This window comes from Scomber japonicus, chromosome 1 (genome assembly GCF_027409825.1).
Source record: "Scomber japonicus isolate fScoJap1 chromosome 1, fScoJap1.pri, whole genome shotgun sequence".
In the NCBI taxonomy this organism is placed as follows: Eukaryota; Metazoa; Chordata; class Actinopteri; order Scombriformes; family Scombridae; genus Scomber; species Scomber japonicus.
In genome coordinates this window covers 7,257,660-7,280,246 of record NC_070578.1, presented here as the reverse complement: position 1 = coordinate 7,280,246, position 22,587 = coordinate 7,257,660, and the positions used below count along the sequence as shown (strand labels likewise).

The 22,587-nt window shown below is 40.4% G+C and overlaps 1 protein-coding gene across 1 annotated transcript; it reads right to left on the bottom strand.

The window, feature by feature from the left end:
* Window positions 1–194: 194 nt before the first annotated feature.
* Window positions 195–21,637, bottom strand: znf507 (zinc finger protein 507). Its single transcript, XM_053317990.1, has 7 exons — window positions 21,550–21,637; window positions 17,714–20,122; window positions 15,086–15,203; window positions 14,799–14,907; window positions 7,208–7,312; window positions 5,650–5,784; window positions 195–2,485 (listed from the first exon to the last, which is right to left on the bottom strand). The coding sequence occupies exons 2-7, from the start codon at window positions 20,117–20,119 to the stop codon at window positions 2,014–2,016; spliced, it is 3,345 nt and encodes a 1,114-aa protein (XP_053173965.1). The 5' UTR covers window positions 20,120–20,122; window positions 21,550–21,637; the 3' UTR covers window positions 195–2,013.
* Between the last annotated feature and the right edge of the window lie 950 nt (window positions 21,638–22,587).

Below are 22,587 nucleotides of genomic sequence, written 5' to 3'. Positions count from 1 at the left end.
GCTGCAGTATAAGTCATAAATCCCACCCCCTCCATGTTAGTGGATGGAACATGAACCAAACTAAATATATCAAAGTACATACCAAATACATTTTCCCCAAATATAATATCTGTCATTTTTTGACGTTCTTATCAAGCTGATGTTTTCCAAGTGGTCATTTTTTGGATAAGTTTGTTTATTATATTATAAGTTATTTGATTATATTAAAAAGGGGGCGTGACATCATGATTGACGGATTTGATAGCCACTCTCAGAACTCCGTCAGGTGGCAGGACAGCTAAGGGGGCATGTCCTGTCTGTCATCATCCTGCTACCCAAATCTACTGTACATAGTCTGGCTCCAAATGTAGTCACACAAGCAAGATGGTAACTCTTGGAAAGGAGATCTTTTGGCTTCACTTTTGCAGAGCAGTAAGAACTGGATACTTGTCATTGATATTGATACACAGTCAACGGTTCTAACATGCAACCAAGTGACTACACAGTTAAATCCTTGACAGTCGTCTTGACATTCTTGCACATACTCAGCATCATTTGAGAAATCAGAGCTCAATTTTCCTCCTTTCAGAAAAAAAGAAACTTGCTGCCATTCATGAAGCAATCCATCACAGCAAACAAGCCTTCATTGATCCAACTTTCTGCTCTACCCTTATTACATTCCGCTGAGTCGAGTGTTTTCATATGAGAACTGCAGTAATTGTGTTACACTCCTGCATCCTGTCAATCAACAAGAAACCTTGAGAACGTGTCGCCTCACAAACTTTTATTATCAACATCCACGTCTCCTTTTTTCAGGCATGTTTCGTCATTTCAACTCGTGTTTGACACTAGAAAGTTTGTATTTTAAAAACACTGACAAAAACAAGGTTATATAAAAAATGTTATTATATACAAGATAAATCGCATGGGCTATAAAAACGGACTATAACTCTTTCATAACGATACTCTTAAAGTGAGCCTAGCACCACAATCACAGGTGAAAACAGGTGTGACTGATTCTGTACATCATATTACCGCTTTCATATATCGAGGCACCTTTCAATTAAAATAACCCTGGAACTGATTACCTATGCCAACTTCCCTTTTTCAAAAAATCATCTATCATTCCTTTTAGTCAACATACCTTGCACTTCTTAACTAACACCTCTGTCGCTGGTAGACTACAATCATTGCAGACCAATTTCTACTTTCTCTGGTCAACCTTTAAGAACCGATTCCTCCTTTCTCTGCTAAAAAAGGTGCTAATTATAAATGATCAGAACAATTTAAAAAAATACACTCATACAAACAAACAAAAACAGCAAATAATAATAAACCATTGCCTCTTTAAACCGGCTGAACGGAAACTTACATGCATACAAATAAACTGATAAATATTAAATCATATTCAAGCTGTGATACATGCCCTTTTTTTAGGCAATGGTGAATTTGCACACGTACCTCCTTAACTTGGCTAGAGCCCAAACGGTGTCAGATTAAATACATTAAATATTACAGTAGCAATAAAAGAGCTGCCTTGTGGTCGATATCATGAATTATACTGGAAAATATGTGAATTTTACTCAATTTCTCATGAGGGATTGTGTGGTTTTTGTGAGGTATGAACTTGTCCCTGTAAAGTGAAATATCTAACTTGGATTAGAGCTCTGAAGTGTCCCTCGGAATCAAAAATCACTCCCTACAGAAGTGTCTCTTCAATGTCAAATTATTTGAGACAGATGCCAACTGTTCTTTTTTTTAACATTCCTTTTAGTCAAAGACATTTCATTCATTTTCAAGGTGTCTAGGTTGGACAGTTGTTATCACAGCCTCACCAGTTGTTACCCTTTTTGACACGACAACCCACCTAGCCAGAAAACATTCGGAGAAATGACAATAAAAGCCTTACCATTATGGTAAAATGGTGAAATGGTAACACCTTGATATCCACTTTGAGGTAAAGAAACATCATGAAATACTTTTATGGGCAGCGGATGGTTTGTAAGAGGAGCAGTGTCAGAGGAAGAGCAGCTCTCACTCTGCTGTTTGCAGGCTAGCTTGTGGCTCTGGTTGCTGCTGCTGCTGCTGTTGCTCCTTGTTGAGGATGATGCTGATGATGTCTCCCTCGTGCTCTTTCATGTGATCCATCAGCCGCTCTTTACTGGTGGACTCGAAGCCGCAGATACAGCAGCAGAACAGAAGCACGCAATACTCCATGCCTGGGCCAGGGGCCTGGCCTGTGCGTGTCTGGCCCTGGGAATGGGGCTGTACTGGATCCTTCCCCTGGGGGCTTGGAGACTCACCTGACCACTGGGAAGGATCTGTAGTGGGTGCAGGGGGGCCTGTTGAGCTGTCTGCAGCCAGGGTTGCTGTTGTTGTCGTTGGTGGTGTTATTGTGGGTGTTGGCAGCGGCTCTGCTGGGCTCTTGGCTTTGTCCTGTGAGGGCTGGGTCACTGCACGACGCTCTGCCACTGACTCCAGAACTGCTGACAACTTCTGAGGAGCACTGAGGAAAGACATAATGGGAGAGGGAGCAAGATAAAATGATTTCTTTGAGCACTGTTTGAGTTTTTCTTAATGTTTCGCCACACATTTAAAAAGTAAAATGGCTTATGTTGTTTTACTTATACTGTAGTTACTTTACTAACTTACCCTACGACATGTGACATATTTAATGCTGCAAGCACTGAAAACATGATAGTGAAAACAGTGTGAGTAGCTGCTGATCCAGGTGCCATTTAGTGCCTGTTTTTCTGCACATATTGAACATTTTAAATGATCTCACCTTTTTGCCTTTGACAGCTCTTTTGAACTAAAAGTGAACTTAAAGACCCACAATTCATTTCTATGATGCAGTGCATAGTTGTAAGGCAGCTTATGACAGCAAATTAAAAAATAAAGAGAAGATCTGTATCAGCTAAACTGAATCGGCTCAAAATCCACGGATTCGCTGAACTCTGACATTGACAAATCTGTTATCTCTCCTCTGTTTTCCTTAACAGCAAAGAGATGAATACAAACCGTTCAGGTAGCAGCTTCTCATTTTCAGCTGACAGTGACCGTCGCTTTCTCCGGTTAAAATGTCAAACGTTGCCGCCAGCAGATCATATCAGCTGTTGCTAATGAACGTTAATCTTGTAAGTAACTTCACAACAGGCCAAAATTAAACATGGCAGTTGTCAGGTTTGTGTGCTGTCGGCAAGCCAGAAACTCCATTTTGTAACATTACACTACGATTTTAAAGTATATTTTTTCGGGCGTTTTTTGCCTTTAATGTACAGGACAGTGGAGAGAGACAGGAAACAGGCAGAGAGAGGGGGAATGACACGCAGGATAAGACCGCTCGGCTCGGGATTCGAACCGGGGTCGCCTGCAACGAGGACTGTAGCCTCAAGACATGGGGCGGGTGCGCTACCCGCTGAGCTATGCTCAACCCCTACACTACGATTTTAAACAGTTCCCAAAACTTCAACAGAGTGATGTCTCCTGTTTATGCCTGATGGCTTACGTTTCAGGAGCCACATTCTTCCAGTTAAACAATACAATATAATGTATTATGTTTTATTTAAATTAATTTTGGCATCTCTTGACAGAGATGCACATTGGTTAGGTGATAATGTAATTTTGTATGTGGCTATGTGGTTTTTGAATTATCTGCCTAGTAAAAACATCACCATTTCACATGGGAGCTTTAATTTCAGTGTGTAGATATTCCAGCCAGTCCTCACAAGAAAAACTACATCATAAGGGCTTGGCATGGTTTAAAAAAAATTATGATACCAGTACCAATAAAGTACCCTTAAAATGATACTGATACCATGAATACTTCATTTGATACCCATTACACATTTTGTGCACTTGCTTTTATCCGGTGTAAGAGGTGTGTAGTGTAGACACACTTTAGAGCGTTTAGGTGGCATCTTGGCTGCTGAAGCGTGCTAACTGAAACTCACCACAGATGGGTTGTAGCTGCTGTGACAGTAGGCCATTTTGCTTTAGTAGGAGGAGCTGAGTCTTGATGGCTTGCGGTATTTACTGTTGCCATGACAACAAATGTTGCATAACTTTTTCATGTGATCATTTTAACTCAAACCATGATCTTTCTTAAATCCTAACCAAGTGGTTTTTGTGCCTCAAAATCTAACCCAACCTTAACCACAGTGCTGTCTCTCCATTACTATCACCACCAGATGGCCTAAACGTAACTATAGGTTACTTTTTGCTGGCTGAATTTAAGACTTATACTGTTGTTTAATTATGAGGATGTGTTGGATAGTCAGGATATTTCCATTTTTATTGCATATACCATCATTAGTGGCACTTTTCCACTATACAGTTCTAGCACTACACGGCTGGACTCGACTTGGTTTGGTTCCAGGAACGACCTTTTCCATTACGAAAAAGTACCTACTCAACGTGGGCGGGGTCGTCACATAGACTGTATAAAAGAAATGGACGTAACATCCGTGATGTCACCCATTGGTTTGTGGACTGCTGCTCGGAAGCCAATAGTTTCGAATCTAGGCAGTGCCATCTTGAAAATTTCAGGTGCATGATGGGAAAAATAAAAACACAGATTCTACTTATATGGGCATGAGGCGGGGCCATGGGCAGAGCGGGGAGGTTGCAATAGGTTGCGAGGGGTAGATCTCAAGGACATAGGGCATTCAACCTGTCAATCACGACGTACCCACGCCCTAATGCATACCCTGCTTTATCGTCAAATATAAAATAAACGCATAAACGCATTTTGAAAACATTTACTGGAGGTTAGAAATCAAGTGAGAAGTTGGTGAGTTCTCCATTGACTTGTATGGAGTCCTTTTGACACCAAAACGGTCGCCCCCTGGTGGCCTTTTGCTAGAATGCAGTTCTAAGTTACTTCCGTGTTGGCCTCATTTCAGAGGACCGGAACTCCCCGCCTGGGTCGTCATAGCACGGCTTTGTTTTATACACGACACAAAACACATAAGCAATGGAGGACATGGAGGCGATGGTGTATTTGCTGTTGTGTGGCTTTTTGTCACACAAAAACCAAGAAAATTGCTGAATGGCTGTAATGCTGTTGCCGGTGTTCTGATAATGTAACCTACCTCTCAGAATGACCTACCTACACGATGTGCACATGTGCAGTGCGTTGACAGTTCACAGAGGACCCGCCCATAATTGTAACCTACCCTGGAGAGTCTATCTTGCCGAAATGGATCTACAGGATAGTCTATCGTCTTGCCGAAGTGGATCATATCGTGCTAAAACCATGGGTAGGACACACTGTCAGGTAGGGAATATCTATCAGAATGACCTACTGCATATAATGGGCAGTCTGTTGACATCACATTTAGTATCAGCTCGGCTTGGAACCTCACCAGAGCAGGTACTAAGAAAGTACCAGGTACCATCCCTAATGGAAACGCAAAAAAAAAAACAAGTCGAGCTATGCTAGAACTATATAGTGGAAAAGTGCCATAACTGACTTAGATTATTTAGTGCCCTGTAGTGTGGACAAAAGGAAAGAAAAAGGGGTTATAAAAGACTGTCCAGTTCCAAAAATATATTTAACTTGTAATTACATTTAGGGTTTTTAAATACTAGTTAGTTCCAGTTCTGATGTAGTTTCTATTTGCAAATACAGAAAAAGCAGAAAGAAAGCAGAGTTACAGTAATGTTTACCGGCTGCTCTGGGAGATGGCCTCATTTATGGCTTTGTTAACTTGCTCGTAGTTGTAGTTCTGGTCTCCAGCGTGCTTCCACATGTGGGATTTGAGTGATGGAGGGTGACTGCACACGTAGCCGCACAGAGAACACCTGGAGAAAAAAGGGGGAGAAGAAGCGAGATGAGCAAAACAAGTGAGAGAGGATCAAGTCTAAGTTGATTTAATATGCTCACAGAGGTTCGACTAATCCGGCTCCTACTTTCTATCAAGAGGAATCATCCCCGACTCAAGACTCCACAGGGGAGACTGAGTTTGAGAGACAGAGACAAGAGGTGGAGAGAGAGAGGAGAAAGGATTTACAGCAGGATGGAGACCGTATTTGTCAAAAACTAATAGAATTATGGATACTTTCTTTATGAACAGTTCAAATTCTTGAGGTAGCAATTATCCGCTGAAGAACTTGGCAGTCTCATTTACATTCAGGATGAAGATGAAGCAGACTGGACATGATCTCATGAGAACAGGCTGTAATCCAACAGGCTGATGTGTGACGCTGTTACAATGCTTTCCAAACGTGCACAGACAACAGACTAAAGAGCTTCTTTAGAAGTATATTTTTGATTCCTGCCTATTGAAGGCTTCAACAGTCAGAAATATGAATAAGCAAAATGAAGCACATCCAATCAATGCAATGAATTAAAGAAAATCAACTGGCAATAAAAGCACTAATTCCATCAGTCAGGCCCCTTTGGTACCACAAGCCAGTCCAACTATCAGTGATTTCAATTTCAAACCAACAGCACACACGAAGATAAAGTATGACATATTATAAAATGTTTCTGAATGATGAAACTTAATTCAAAATAGATTAAATCTTTTGCTTCTAATCCACAGTCAAAACCCTGTTATGACAGTGGAAACTGAAGTGGTACTCCACCAGCATTGTGCACCAAAGTCTGCAGCCAATTAAGAGATAACTTAAACTTAACACCTCCTTTGAGCAGGTATAAAGTCATTCCTTGTTAACTGCTGTCATGTCGAACAGCTAGAGAAATGGAAGAGACTAATGATAAAAAAAAGCCAGATACTTCTTTTTTCTGAAATTTACACCCGGAGCACCAGTGGCTTGGAGTAGACCAGTGCCTAATTGTAATTTTATAATGAATTCAGTTCAGTCGATCTAGAAGTCAAACTATTTTCGTACGTGTGTGTTATTTGGTTTAAAGTTATTCAAAGCAATTCCACATCAGACACTGATATAGAGACTGATGTATTGATTTGTGCATCATCACGGCCCTCTTGGGCTGTGGTCATGTTTACCTTCTCTTTATTTTACCACTGAAGATCTGAGCTCAACCATCCACTCAAATGCAAATCAGGGTTGAATATACCTGACCTTTTAAGGAGGACAGAATATACACTCCAATTCACTTTCTCAATCCACCAATCAGGAGCCTTGAAAGTCATGAGGATGGCACTGCTTTGGTCACACGCAGGCTCAGGCCCCACATGGACTCACGGCAGGTTCATATCATCTCTCTCTGTGGCGAGGATGCATGTTTGATGTCTCTCACCTGTACTGCTCCAGCAGCTGCACAGCCTGGTGCTCCTGAGGGTGCCTCCTCATGTGGCTCTTTAAACTGTTCATGTTGGTAGTGGCGAAATCACAGCTACAGCACCTGGTGATGAGAGAGAGAGAGAGAGAGGAGAGGCAAAAGATGAGAGGACATGGAGAGAGTTTAACAAGCTGCTCTTTGAGGTCAGTGTGTTGCTTCTTTTTACTTGTGGCCTGAAGGGACATGGGGGATTTACAGCAAAAACACAGAGGGAAAAGCCACTTCAAGAAAAAAGAAGAAATTACATTTTCGACTTTGTTGCACTTTAGATGTTGCGGTTGAAAGATGAAAACTGGCTTTTTAGCTGCTTAGAGGCAATGCTGTACAAAGATTGTAGACAGAGGCTGCACTTAACCCACGGACCTACTGCATAGAAATACAGTGACAGACAAACAAAGAGAGCTGCATTTTATTATGTGAGCTTTACTGTGCCCAGAATATCAACAAGACACATTTGACAAACTGAAGACAAGTAGAATCTATTTAGAACAAACAGTCTTACAGCACATTGCTGGATTTATTTTATTTAGACTAAATAAGATTAAGCATTACTCATGCAAATACAGCTTAGAAATTTGAGTTACGCCTAATTATGAACGCAACAGATATTTTAATTCGTACGAAAAATTGGAAATGTAAGCACGTTCACTAGTCTGCGGGTCAAATTTGTTATTTTACTGTTACAGAAACTTTTCTGATACATGGGTTAATATAACTCCACATCTTAATATTCCAACCATGTCCCCCTGTGGATCATTTGGAACGCAAAGGGAGAACAAATAGCTTCTGTATCATCACAAACACGTCCGTGTGTATTCACTGTGCTGTAGTATCTGAAGAATAAAATGGCTTTGCCTGCAGGAAACTGAAGTGAATTTACAGATTATAGACGCTGTTTATAGCAGAGATTGAAAGATTTAAAGAGGACGACAGCACAATGTGGAAGCACTGTATTTAGTAGAGATGTTACACAAAAGTATCTGAATCTGTGTATTCCACAAAAATATCTGTATTCAGAAAAGTTGCCACAAGATTTACCAAAGTAAATCCAGTTGCTACATTCAGTACACTTACTCTGGTTTTCTGGTAAGTCTTATGTTCATATTTTAAGCATGAATCTTGAGCATTTACATGTTTTGTGTTTTTTGATTGCAGTAGTGGTGAGTTTCAATGCCTGTAATGTTCATTCGATAACCACATGAGCATTTGTCTGTGGTTGGCCTTCATGTTCTACTGTTAGGGTTTCATCCCTTCAGAGACTATATATAGTGGCTTTCAACAATTTTCACATTCAGTAAAGGACTGTTTAAGGGTGATTGATAGCAAGCAATGCAAATGATAAGTCACTGCAGCTCATGGCTACCAGTCCAGTTTTATGAATGTGAACATAGGTGCACCACAGGGCTCTATTTTAGGACCACTTTTAGTTACAATTTTTATCAATGAATTAGGAGAAAACCTTAGGATCAGTGCAATTCATCTATATGCAGATGACGCTATTCTCTATACCAGGGGTCTCCAAACTATTCCACAAAGGGCCATGTGGCTGCAGGTTTTAGTTCCAACCAATCAAGAGCACACCATTTGACCAATCAGCTGTCTGAAGACTGAGATCAGCTGATTAAATGAATCAAGTCTGGTGTGCTCCTGCTTGGTTGGAATGAAAACCTGCAGCCACTTGGCCCTTTGTGGAATAGTTTGGAGACCCCTGCTCTATACCTTAGCACCCTCTGCTGCTCAAGTGCTTCAAAATAATACTTTTCTACAACTTTAAATTGACTTAAATTACTGTTAAACTCAGATAAGACTAAATGTATGCTGTTTAAGAGTATCCTCTTAGAAATATCTTGGTTTCTGGATTGACTAAACTAAACTGTCCTGTTCAGTTTGGCTTCTTCTTGAATACCTGGAAAACCCTGGTTAGTACTAAGGTTGAACATTTGGCTTTTAAATATTTTTTTAAACATCTGGCAGTTTTGGGATGCGTTTTCTACGAATTATGTTAATGTTTTTGGTTGAATGTTGTCTCTATTCGTATGTCTGCTGTAGATCTGGTTTGTTACCTTGAATTTGTATTCTGTAAATACTGTTTTTATTTTCTGGAAAATGAGCATGCTCTCAATGGCCTCTTTCTGTAGAAGTAAAGGTTAATAATAAATCCCTTACTTAAATAAACAATATTCATGATGTAGCCAAGTTGTCCCAAGGGCAGAGCAATGCATAAACACATGGAAACTATTCAACATTCATATCTAACCATACAGTATTTAACATTGCATGTTTGTAGACCATTCAATATACAGGTCAACATAAAGTTTATAAGACTATCTCCAAAGAGCTAGATGTTCCTGTGACAATAATATTAAGAAGTTTAAAGTCCCATGGAACTGTAGCCAACATCTCTGGACGTGGTTGCAAGAGGAACATTTGTCTGAGATTGAACAGAAGGATTGTATGAATGGTCAGGAAAGAACCAAGGAAAACTACAGATACAGATCCTTGTTGATCTTAAAGTACAATTGTTTCAAGACGCACCATGCTGTCTGAATGAAAATGGGCTCCATGGTGGAAGACCCCATTTACTTGGGGGGGGGGGGGGGGGGGGGGGGGGGGGGTCATGGGTGATTGTTGTTTGCGTTTCTGCTGGACAATAAAGTTCTATTGTGAGTGAACGACGGACGTTCGCGCGTGCACGAGCACAGTAAACCCAACATCTAACATGGCGAAGGAAAGCAGTAGCGGTAGTGCGATAAAAAATCCACACAACTTAAAAGCGGACATCTGGGAACATTTCGGATTTTATGAAATTCCTGGGATGCGACGACAAGTGGGCAAGACCCATGCTATTTGTAAAACTTGCCATGCTAAAATCAAATACTTGGGTAACACCACTAATATGAGGAACCACATTAGCCGATGGCACGCTGAGCTTATGTTAGCCTCTGGTCACAACGGAAAGAAACCTACTGACCCAGCCCAGCCAAAGATCGGAGGAGGAGATGTGAAAAGAAGGGAAGTGCAGAGCATCACTCAAGTGCTGCAGACGATGTGTCTGCTGTGTTCAGACTCTGAGAGTCATGTTTGCCACGTTCATAGAGTGCGCTTGGAGCTACTGTATGGTGGAAAAATGCATTTTTTTTGCGCTTTAATTTCACACACATGTTGGTAGGCTTGGCCTAGAATTATTTTTCTTTACAACTTAATGTAACAAAACATGTGACATTTGTTTACATCTGAATTTTAAAGCAGCTTTCTAAATAAAGAGTGCATATTTATCTGACCGTTTGTGTTAATTGATGAAAAAGCCATGTGTGGTAATATAGAAAATTGAGGATGTAATGCATCTCGATGCATCAAGAACATGCATCTTGATGCATTGTATAATCGCATCGTAGACTGGTGAACCGTAATCGAATCGTGGGGGCAGTAAAGATGCATACCTGTACTTTGGACTGATGAAACAAAATCAGAGCTTTTTGGTAAATCTCACCAAGTGTGACAGAAAGCTGTCTTCCAGCAGGATAATAACCCCAAACATACATCAAAAAGCACTCAAGAGTGGACCACTGGACTGTTCTGAAGTGGCATGCCTTGAGTCCAGATCTCAATCCCATTGAACGTCTGTTAAAAAAGCTGAAGCTTGAGGTTGGGAGATGCCCCCCTCGAACCTGAGGTGTGTATTCATTTCTGGGAGTCAGAGAGATGACTGACCTCTAGTTTTATCATCCATTTAAAGTCTTAAGAGAACTTTTATGTTCGCAATCGATGTTGCAATTTCTATGTCCAGCTTCATTCGTTCTACTTTAGCTTCTTGAAGTTGCAGTACATGTTTGTCCTTCAATGCAGCAGCTGAAACTGGCAGAGCAGCAGCTGCTTTTTTAAATGCTGAGGAGACTGAGGAGGAGGCCTTTGATCCTTTTGATGACATATTAGAAATGCTGTCCTGGGGGGGGGGGATCAATCCTTGATGTGCAATTTGTTCTCTTTTCCATACTTCAACCTCTTTCACAAAGCATTTGAAATTAAGTATTCTTGACTCACACCAGCCCACATGATCCTCCTCTGATAAGAGCATTTGCACAGACTGATGACCATTATTGAAATCATTGACAGCTTGATTAAACGCTTCCCAATTTTCAGTGACATGATGAACATTTCTACCATCCACCAGTTTTACTTCATTCACTTCTTGTGCATGATCTTAGTTTTTAACTACTTCTGCCTCAGCAGAGGTCTCAGTGTTGTCAGTCATATTTCTAATCTTCATTATGAACGTTTATTTTTAGGTTGTGTGTTGCATACATTTTTCATACAGTTTCAAATAGCAGTTAACAATATACTTAAATACTGTCAACCTCCTTTGCTGCACAAACACATTTCCACAGCCTGGCTCAGGTTGCCAGATATTTACATTCCATTTTCCAAACCACCATCATAATTTCTTTTTGCAAGTTCATGTTCATCAAACATCCCGACAAAGCATTAATAGTGTAGTATGTGGATTCATTTACTCATGACCGGCCCAATCTATCAGCTTCGGTGTGTTCCTCTTTTCAAATGCAAACAGTGCGTGTTTCTTCTTAGTCTTGGTGGAGTTTTTTGACTTGATATAATGGCTTCCAATGTTTCCCACATTCAGCATTCAGCCACTGTTTGAGCGGGTTTGACGGCACGCAATCCAAACACTAAGCCACCGCAGATCCAAAGTCAACAATGGTATTTCAAAAAGATTTAAATAAAGATATTCTTCAACTGACTTTCAAAAATAACAAAACTTTATCAATAATTCAGCAGTATCCTTTCTATATTTTGCAGTCTGCTCCCCCCATCTCATCAGGTGTCATTAATCCCTAAATTAAATGAACAATATTCATGCAGTAGCAGAGCTGACCCAGGGGCATAGTAAGGTATCAGCACACAGAAATTATTCAACATGCATGTTCTTATACTGCTTTATATAAATCATTTTACTTTCATACATCTAACTCCCTTTTTTAAGTTTACCTTAACCATAGCTCATAGTTCTTTATGGCTCCAAGTCCATTGTAATGGAGTAATGTAAGTAATGTTCCCACATGAAGCCTTTAACTGAAATAATTAACATACAGCTACATATGTCTCATAACTACAGGTACACACAGACACACAGCAACTAATGTTTGTTTATTATTGTTTAATTGTGCCTGAATGGTAAATCGTAAATGAACTGTACTTATATAGCACCTTTCTAGTCACACATATGCTGATGGCAGAGGCTCCCATGCAGGGTGCCAGCCTGCTCGACTGCTAGTCTTCCGATTACTCGACAGACATCCCTCATGCTCTACCTCCTAGGCTACAGCCAACTAAAGACACACTGCACAGTGCACACACATAACATTTATAACAGTTTTGTTGAAGCGACAGACCAGAGACAGTACATGTGACCCAATGTTTTTACTACTTGTAAGTACAGTGCGGTGAATGTGAATGAAGTACATGGAGAGTGACGATGGATCTGAACAGCACATTAAATATTAAATGAAATAATGACTTATGAGGGTAAACCATTGATTTTCAGCATTCATTTGAGGATGTTTACATCCAGACTGAGTGTAAAATAATGCAGAACTGTGGCCCTGTCATCATCCACTTGAAAGCTGAAAGTCAGAACTTTAACCTCATAGTCTTTATTTCAATTCAAATGTGCTGGAGTACAGATCCAAAGCAGTAGAAAAAAATATTTTTCTGACACAATTGATATTAATCCATTCAGGTGCACAATGTAAATCTATAAATGTGTAGAATTCCATGTTGCAAATGTGTTTGAATAAATTGAGTAAATATGTTCTTCTGCGGCCCTCTGCAGAAAACAGACCCCTTCAGGGAAACTGAGTATTTGGCTCAAACATAAGCTTTTCAGGCTTAATGTAAATAGCAGCAATTTGGAGATTAATGTTGATAAGGGGATGGAAATATTTTTCGGCAAGCAGTGCCTGTTGCATTTGATAGCCAGTTTGTTGAAACAGTTTCCTTGGTAGAGCTCTGATCATCAATTGAGCTTTTCTGAAAATACTGATTAACCAAATCCCTGATTGAGAGTTTTAGCATTTACCTTGTCACCTGAAAATCAGGATTTTTAGAAGTCAACAGCCTAGAATAGTTTCCATTGCCAGCAAAATACCTGGCAAGCCCAAGATGAAACCAAGTGAACTGTACACAATTAGCCTTAAGCATCCTGACAGGCAGATCTTATCCTTTATTTCCTCAGTTTGAGACGCTGAGCTCTGTGAGGAGTTGTGGGGTGCCTTTGTCTATCAAAAATATCTCCAAGTCTTGTTATTCTGAGCCAAATCAACATTTTATATTGGAAAAAAGGGAACCAAAAATCTTGCAAACACAATTTTACGTTATATATTATCTTATATTTACTTGCAGGGAGCATTTCTACATAAGTTCATCTCAAAGTGACCAAACTTTGACCATGTTCAACATAGATATCCATCATCTTAACACTACATAAATAACAAAACCAATACAGGTATATCATACCATATATGTTGTTACCACAATTGTTCTTGTTTCAAGATCTTTTACAGCTCTAAGGTTTTGCTGAGCCAGGAGATATTTTCCAATCTAGTGAAAATACATTGTATTCTATTCTAATTACACCCTAAAACCACAAAATATAAGGCAAGAAGACTTGTGAAAGCTCAAGGATGAGAGCCCCAAAAGGGTGCAGATAAGATAACTACAGTCCTTGTTGAAGTTCTTTTAGACATTAAACTCACTTTGTTCAATCCTTACCTATTCAAACACACTCCTTGGAATATTTATATTCAATCATAACATTTTTCATAACTCCACTTTGACCGTTCTGGCTGAAAACAGCATATAGAAACAGCAATTAGATGCCATCTAACCTTTTCCAGAGAAGAAAGAAATCCTGTGTGTATTTTTGTACAGACATTTGACCTTAGAGCACAAGCGACCGCGTACCATCATGAGAGCTGGCACAAACACCCATATGTGTTCACACCTCACGGCAGCTAGCTATGTGTTAACACAAAGGCCAAGTGTTAATACAGAGTGTGGAGGAGACACAGTGTAGGTGCCGTGTGAGAAAATGTGATTGTGCCCACTCTGTGAAATCTCTGCACTGGTTTGGTTATTCTCATGTATATACTGCCACCTACTGGACAATTTAGAGAAAAGGAACTCACATGGGAACAAACATGGCAGGGACATAGTGTAGAGATTTTCACTGACTATGAACTGACACTTTAAGAATATTCAACAATTTTTAACCACAGATTTAATTGAAGTAGGATTTGTAAAGAAGATAGTCAAAAGTTAAATTCATTTTATAAGGAATTCAAAAGGATTATTTAGTTAAGTGTATTTAATACTTCATAATCAGATATAATAAATGTCAAACATGATTTAATTTAAAGGCTTTGTTCAGGACCTGTTCAGGACATTTCATTTACTCAGGTTTGGTCAGTGACTTGTATGAGTACTTGCAGCTTGGTGATAGTGGTGCATTGTTACAGCCTTTTCAAAAACTCACCGATAAGGCTTGTCAGAGTTGTGAATCCGCCGGTGGTTCCTCACCCCGACATACGTAGAGCTTGTATAGTCACACACATCGCACTTGAACATCTTCTGCACACCACATTCTGCATCAAAAGGACAAATTAAATAGTGTACAACCTTCGTAAAACAGAATGGAACGGTAGATACTGTCGCATGGAAGCAAAGCTTTTATGAGAGAGGAGAGTGTCAGCAAGCCCATTTCATTTTCTAGACCAATCTTAGCATATCTAAATATAATGACGCCATAAAAATCTTTCCTACCTTCATCTGTTACCCGCTCAGTGTCCTCCACCGTGGCCACAGTTTCATTGACTGATGTGAGGGCTACCACGTCACCACTGAAGCTATGGTGCTCTCTTTCATGAGTTCTCAACTGACTCTGTATCAGGAAAAAACATAAATGATAATATATTCAGCTGATATTAAAAAAGCCTTTTGAAACATACTTTTTAACCAGCCAAGTTCTTGCTAGCAGAACCAAAACCAGGCAAATAAGACTAATTGCAGATAAGAGAGGCTGTTTGTTTTAGAAAGGGTAAATTGGATAAATACCCAGGATGTTCAATTTCAGGCCTCATGGAAATAAGAAGCTACATTTTAAAAAGGTACAGCACACAAGGTTAAAGAAAAAAACAGACTAATTGTCTTATACTTTAATATTCTATGACAAATGGCAGTTTTTCAGGTCCTTGTCATCTTTGAGGGACAGTTCACTAAACCTTGAGACTGTGTCAGAGTGTTGATTGACGTGCAGAGAGCTCAGTGATGTATTCTGCAGGTTTAATAGGCATTTTGACACAGTAATACCACCTCTGGAGCATATATCATAGGGGTAGGCCAGCCTTCACCCTTCACAATTAGAAACTTTCTTCTCCCAACTCCAAATCTGTTGGATAATAGGATGAACTTAATAATCTCAGCTGCAGATCAGCACTGGAGTCCCATGATAGCAGTGGAATCAATAGTTTTCTCCTTGGCCTTTATCATCAAACCGAGGCAAACTTACTGGAGCTCTGCAACAGTCTCTTCCAACTTTCATCTTTCACTGACAAGGTGTATCACCTCACACAGGTACATTTGAGTTATCTTTTTAGGCTTTACGTCAACTTTACTGATTTGGTTGCTAAGGAACGAAGCAGATGTGGAGGCAGGAGAGACATAGTCATAGTAAACATTACATTAGAGATGTGGATCGATTTTACACAGTTGCATACTGTCTCAACGTGTAGGCACATGCTTTTTTTGTTTTTGGGGGGCATTGGGAGGAGTACTGATCATCATACCTAATTAAAAGCCACTACTGTCTTAACACAAAGCAAAGACAAAGAAATCTTAAGAGTATTTTTTTCTCTGCGTGGGTATTCAGAACAATTCAAGATGTCTTCACGAAAATCCATCATCATATGTAATACACTGCAACAAATTTAAAATACGTAGAGCCCAGCGTTATCCTTTAAAATTGTAATGGAGTTATACTGAGGTGTTTCTAATATCTACTCTACTTTTAATTTATATGGGTTGGACAAAATATTACCTCTCCATATAACCATGCAGTGTAACAGCACCACAAACTACAACCTCTAAAATAAATCAACATTTCTCTGAAACAGATTAAAGACAAACTGAACATTGTAATTTTCATGAAGCTAGGATTTATGACTGGACTGTTGAATCATGCTGCATTAGTTTTATCTAGGTTGGCAGTTTCCAACTTTTTTTACCCTCATAGATCTATTAGAAAAGCTCAAACGTCCCTACATCATCAGCATTCAAATATATGCTTATGAATGGGTTACATACCGGGTGTTATTTAGCATTATTATTACCTATAAGTGGATATTGTTACAGTAAATTTTATACAATATACAACCAAGCTGTAACTCCTAGCTAACGATAATTGTTTTACTTTCAGCTGACTATTTATCTATTATTCTTAGTTAACTACAGCAACTGTTCATTTTTTACTTTAAGCTAATGATTTCAACTGTTTAACTGTTACTTTTAGCTAACTATATTAATTATCCCTCTCTTTTAGCTAACGATTTAAAATATTCTAAAAAAATAAAGAGATAAAAATTATCTCTTATTTTTAGCTATGTTTATCCATTACCTTTAGCTAACTACTATTTATCCATTACTTTTAGCTAATAACTGTTTATCCATTACTTTTAGCTAATAACTGTTTATCCATTACTTTTAGCTAATAACTGTTTATCCATTACCTTTAGCTAACTACTGTTTATCCATTACTTTTAGCTAACTGTAAAACTAATTATCCATCTCTCAGTTTCAACAGTTTATTCATTACCTTTAGTGAACTATGAACTGATTACTCATTATGTTACTATGATATATTTCAACCATTTATCATTTAGTTACTCACACTCAATTGCAATGTGTGGTGTTAATGTGTAACAACTAACTTTGGTTGATGGGCAGCTGGACATTGTTGTAATGAAATCACAATTTCTGTTTCTTAGTTATGTTAGCTGAGTTTAGTTAGGCATCCCGTATCCCCTGGGATACAAGTACATCTGGTGTACCTCATAAACTGCTTAGTGTACATTGCCTAACACTGATTTATCTTAATATTTACATTCCAGTTTGTGTTTCTTGAAAATATTTCTCTTTAACAATGAGTACCTGTGTAAAAAATGACAAAGAGTGAGCCTAGGGAAACAAAGTGGTGGACTGCCAGTGTTATATTTGTTGTGAATATCTAAACAATGTCCCTGACAAGTACATGGCTTGGCAAAACTTAGTCTAGTCCAGATTAACATAAACACCAGCTTTCTTGAGAGATTCAAAATTATAATATACAACTTTTGTAATTTAAGTCCTATAAAAGGGGGGATGAAATGCTCCATGAGAGGGTTAAAGTCTCCTCACCTTGTAGTGGAAGGTGTCTGGACACTGTTTGCACTGGTACATCCTTGTCTTGCAGTGGTGGATCATGTGGCTCTCCAGGTCTTTACTGTCCGAGGCAATGTGCTCACAGATGGGGCACTGATACGGCTGCCTCTGCCTGTGCACCCGTAGGTGCTGTTTAATGTAGCCCTTGTTGCCGCTGCTGTAGCGACATAGGCGACACCGGTATGGCCTTTCACTGCCTGGGATGTAGTCCACTAAACCTCCGTCTGGGGAAGCAACCAACCCATCCATTCCTGTAATGCTACACACGTAGCTCCCAGCTCCATCCGCTGCAACCACACCAGCCACACCTCCGTTTTGGAACTGAGCGTTATCTTGAAGCTCTTTTAAGATATCCTCATCTGAGGCATTTTGGTCAGAGCGCTCTCTGAGTCTTTCAATGACGGTGAGCAGAGACAGGCTGATGCCAGCTTTCGCTGCAGGACCCTCCTCATCTCCCTCACCCAGACCAAGGGAAGCCAAACCTCCTTCTCTGCCCTCGCCATGTAGCTCAAAGTCCAAAAGGGCTGCCGTTGTCCCTACTTCTGAAGCCTTTTGACCAGCTGCAGTCACATCTACCATTTTCTGGCCTGTGTTCGGACTCTGTGTTGGGGAGGTAATGGTCTTCAGACTTACCTTGGTGCTGGATGTGGGCAGCTCAGGGGTCCTCATAGGCATAGCTACCAAGGCCTCAGCAGCCAAAGAGTGAAGGCGGAGAGACTCAGAATGAGTCCTTTTGCGACCGGCTGGAGGAATGTTTTCATCCCGTGGGGAATCACTACTAATAACAACTGAGGGTTTAATATCCGGGCTGCCAGTACTGCTGCTGAGGACCATCTCATCCCCCCCTTTGTTGTGATGTGCAGCTCCCACATCATCCTGCTCTTCCTCCTCAGCATCCAGTAAGGTTTTATCCCCGTCTACGTCCGGGCTCAGAAGAAGTGGGTTAGTCGCTATGACTGAATCCTCAGCTGAGGGCAGGCGCTCTACAATCACATTGATGTGGCCGGCACTGTTTGGACCGCTGTTGATGATTTTCTGAGCTGATGAAAGCAAGCTGTCTGTGACAGACGCATTATCATGACTATGAATCTCAACCTCGGTCTCCGCCTCTGTCGTCACCTGCACCTCCACCATGGGTTCCTCGGAGGTCAGGTCTTTGATGGGGTATACAGTTTCTTCCTCTTCCTCTTCTACTTTTAGACTCCCAGTCTGAGTTGAAACTTCATTTAAAACATCCCTTTTGTTCTCAACAGCCATCGGCACGCACAGCTGGAGTTTGAAGGCAGTGGGGAGCTTTTGTAGGCTTTTATCTTGGACAACTGGAGAGAGAACAACTATTTCCTCTCTGCTTGAAGCAGTGTTGGCAGTTGGGGCCTCTCTTCTTGTTGGAGCCCCGTCGTCATCCTCGAAGATAGGGTAGGAGCAGTCAACCAGGCCAGCGTGCTTCCATGCATGAGTCTTGAGCATTCGCTGCTGGCTGCACACATAGCTGCAGATTAGGCAGCGGTACAATCCATACTCCTCATAGCTATACCATTTCTTCTTCTGTGGCAGCTCCTTAGAGCCGCCCAATGAGCTGGTGATGTCTGTTCCCACATGGCCTCCGCTCCCAGACCAGTCACTGTCCTGCTTAATCAAAACCTCTTCTTTTCCCTCGCTGTGGGTATCAGATGGAGAGGAGTCCCTCCTCAGGTTGCCCCCGTTGTCATAGTGCAGCCTGACATGTGCCTCCAGCTGACCTTGGTCCCTGGAGGTAAATCGACACTCTGAGCACATGAGGATGAGGTCACTGTGTTGTTCATTGTGTTGTTTCAGGTGTTCTTTCAGCAGGGGTAACGTTGGGGAGAGATAAGGGCACAGGCTGCACTGATAGCATGTCACTGTCCGCTTGTTGTCACCGCTGTTGGCATTGCTGGTTACCTCTGTCACCGTGGAGGTGATGTTGTTATTGTTAGTGTCACCTGACACAAGCGGAGAAAGTGCAGCATCAGCTGTGCTGACATCCAATCTCACCACCTCTGTGTCCTCCTCCTCCTCCTTAAAATCCTTCCTAAGTTTTTTAAAAGGGGAGCCTCCTCTGCTCCCTCTCGTCCCTTCCTCACGTCCTCCCCCTGCAGAGGAAGCCTGTTGAAGCACTCTTTTCTGTCCCACCAAGGAGCAGCGGCGCTGAGGCCGTTTCTCCACGATTTTGCTGAGTTTCTCGATGACCTGGATGAGAGAATCGGCAGCTTGTTTCTGCTGAAAACTCTGGGAGGCATCCTCCACAACAGCTTGCTGGGTTTGGGACTGTGAGTGAGATCCCAGTACTGCCGGCGTGGAGGAGGAAGACGAGGCAGCGGAGGAGTGTGAGATGAGTACAGCTACATTGCTGATCTCCTCCATGACCTGGAAGACAACAGAAAATACAGACCTTAGTGTGCAATACTACAACATATTACACCAGGTTTTGATTGACTGATTTTACAGTTGATATGCAAACTTCGTAGAGCACAAAATCTCAGTATTCTTCCTGATGTGCTTTCATGTCATATGCACAAATTTCTAACTCCACACGACAAAAGCTTCTTTCATAAAAGTTCTAGCTGCTCATGTTCTGGAGTGAATTTAACAATGACCTTCTTATACATCAATGTACAGAGAATTGACATTCAATTTGCTATTTTTTTCCGACCAAAAGTCCAAAAATTAAAGTCACTCACTTACACTACAATAATATTAAAATCAGACAAAAGCAGCCAAAGCTGGAGTCAGTGAATGTTTGATATCTTTGCTGATGAATTACAAAAAAAATACTTTATTATCACATTAGTTAGTGGATCCATTTGATATCAACAAGCTGGTTTGTGATTCAAGTCTGTTGAATGAAGCAGTTCAATAACAGTATGGGTATTAAATTTACACTAGAAAGCAAAGCAATTCTACTCCTGTTAATGAGAAAGATTTGTAATTTTTAAATATAGATTAAAAGACAGTATTGACACTGTGGACCACAGTAGTTACAAATGGTTAAGTAAGGAAATCGGCTCTTTAGAAGAAAAGGGGAACCATACATTTTGTGACAGCTTAACTCATTCATAATAAACCCTGCCACTGCTGGTCAATGCACAAGCTTTCACACACGTGCACCATGTGCATGTGTTTACAAACTGAGCTGGAGGGAATTTACCATAGTAGTTTTTATTCCTGTCATCTCTGCAAGTCCCACTCGTTTCTCTTTCTCGCTTTCTGACCACAACTTATGTTCCCTTTTCTCCCACTTCTCCTTTTGTCAGACTGTATCCTTTTAACACTGTATATTATGACTGTGATGACCAAAACAATGGGAAATAACTGACTTATAATCACACAAAAAGGTCCAATTTGGCTTTCTGTGATCCACTTGACACATTTTCATCAGCGTGGCTGTGACTGTAGACACGATCATGTGCTTCAGCCAGTCTCAGATGAGCACCTGTTATGTCAGGATCTAAAAATATTTCAGCCACTTTCAGTCCCCCAGCAGGATGAGTCTGAGCACAGCCTTGTAACTCAGACTGAGACACCGAATAACCTCTTTACCGGCTGTCAGCTGACATGTTAAGGCTGCTGTGTGTGGAAAGAAATGGAGCAAAAAGGCAACAGGAGCCTGTTACTACTGTTAGCTTCACAGTTAGCCTCATAGCTTGCTGCCTGCTATTCACCCACTCTGTCTCTAACACACACACATAGAGAGACTGTTAGCTGTGACACACATGAATGTAAAAAGGGCATTTTACTGGTGTTTTCGGTTAATCAGTGACGGCCTGGCTGTAAGTGAATAAAAATATACTCACTGAGACGTAACACGGCTCGACGCTCTTTGTCCTCAACACATAAAACTGTTTTTGTTTTATTCGTTAGCCATAAAAAAGTGGCCTCCCTCTCTGTCCCACATTGCAAAATGGCGAGGATGGAATATCAGTCACGTGACTCGCAGTTTAGATCAGGTGACCGACGCGGACCGATGATCGACAGGTTTTGGGGGATGGTGCGTTCACGTGCCGCTCGGAAAATAACCTCTCGGTGTGTTTAAGGGGTTTGTTAGAGGAGAGATGTTATAAATAAAGCAGAGAACATCCACAGTGCGTTGCATTGTCAGGCCTTTATGCTTTGAATTATTCACACAATTTGACATAAAAAATACAAATGGATAAGTAATAAACAATATTTTCTAAAGTAGTCCAATTAAAAATCCCAATAATCAAGTTGCTTGCCTTTTCTTCACAAATGTTATGATGATTTTAATGGGTTTAGGTTAAAATAAAGTCAATTTGTGGTTTTGTTGTATTATAATAAATAGGTCTACTGTAAATATCAGGCTGGATGTTGCTAATAAATGGCCAATACAAAGTGAATGGGATTCAAATTGAACTAAAGTTGGATTGTCTCACATCATTATTTCATCATTTGAGCTCCAGCTGCTCACAAGTCTCACTAATCCACTGGAATTGCTTAACGCAGACTGATTTTAACCGACTGAGGCCATAGATTGCATGCTAAAGGAATGGGAATGAAACAGGTTTGTTGATGAGTAGGCTGACACACAGGAGGAATGTGCCTTGGTGTTTTGCTGCATAACAGTCAACAAATGGAAGTTAAAGAGAAAAATACCACTAAAGATAAGTGATATAACTGCAGTATATCAGTAAAAAAACAACAACAATGAATACAGTAAAAAATATTTGACTGCAAAACTTATCTTGCAATTAGCTCAAGCCTAAGTGACATATATTATGATATTTATTTGTGTATTCCTCTGCTTTTTCTTCACCCTGCCAACCCTTTAGTATAATTATGTGCAAATAGGATTTGTCACGTCCAGCTGTTAATTA

Bases quoted from the DNA above. Each gene is read 5' to 3' on its own strand.
- znf507 (XM_053317990.1), bottom strand. From the start codon at position 20,119: ATGGAGGAGATCAGCAATGTAGCTGTACTCATCTCACACTCCTCCGCT. The intron at 14,908-15,085 runs GTAGGAAAGATT...CTTTTGATGCAG, and splicing joins TGAGCGGGTAACAGATGAAG to AATGTGGTGTGCAGAAGATG. The intron at 2,486-5,649 runs GTAAACATTACT...GTCTTTCCTCAG, and splicing joins GCCATCTCCCAGAGCAGCCG to TGCTCCTCAGAAGTTGTCAG.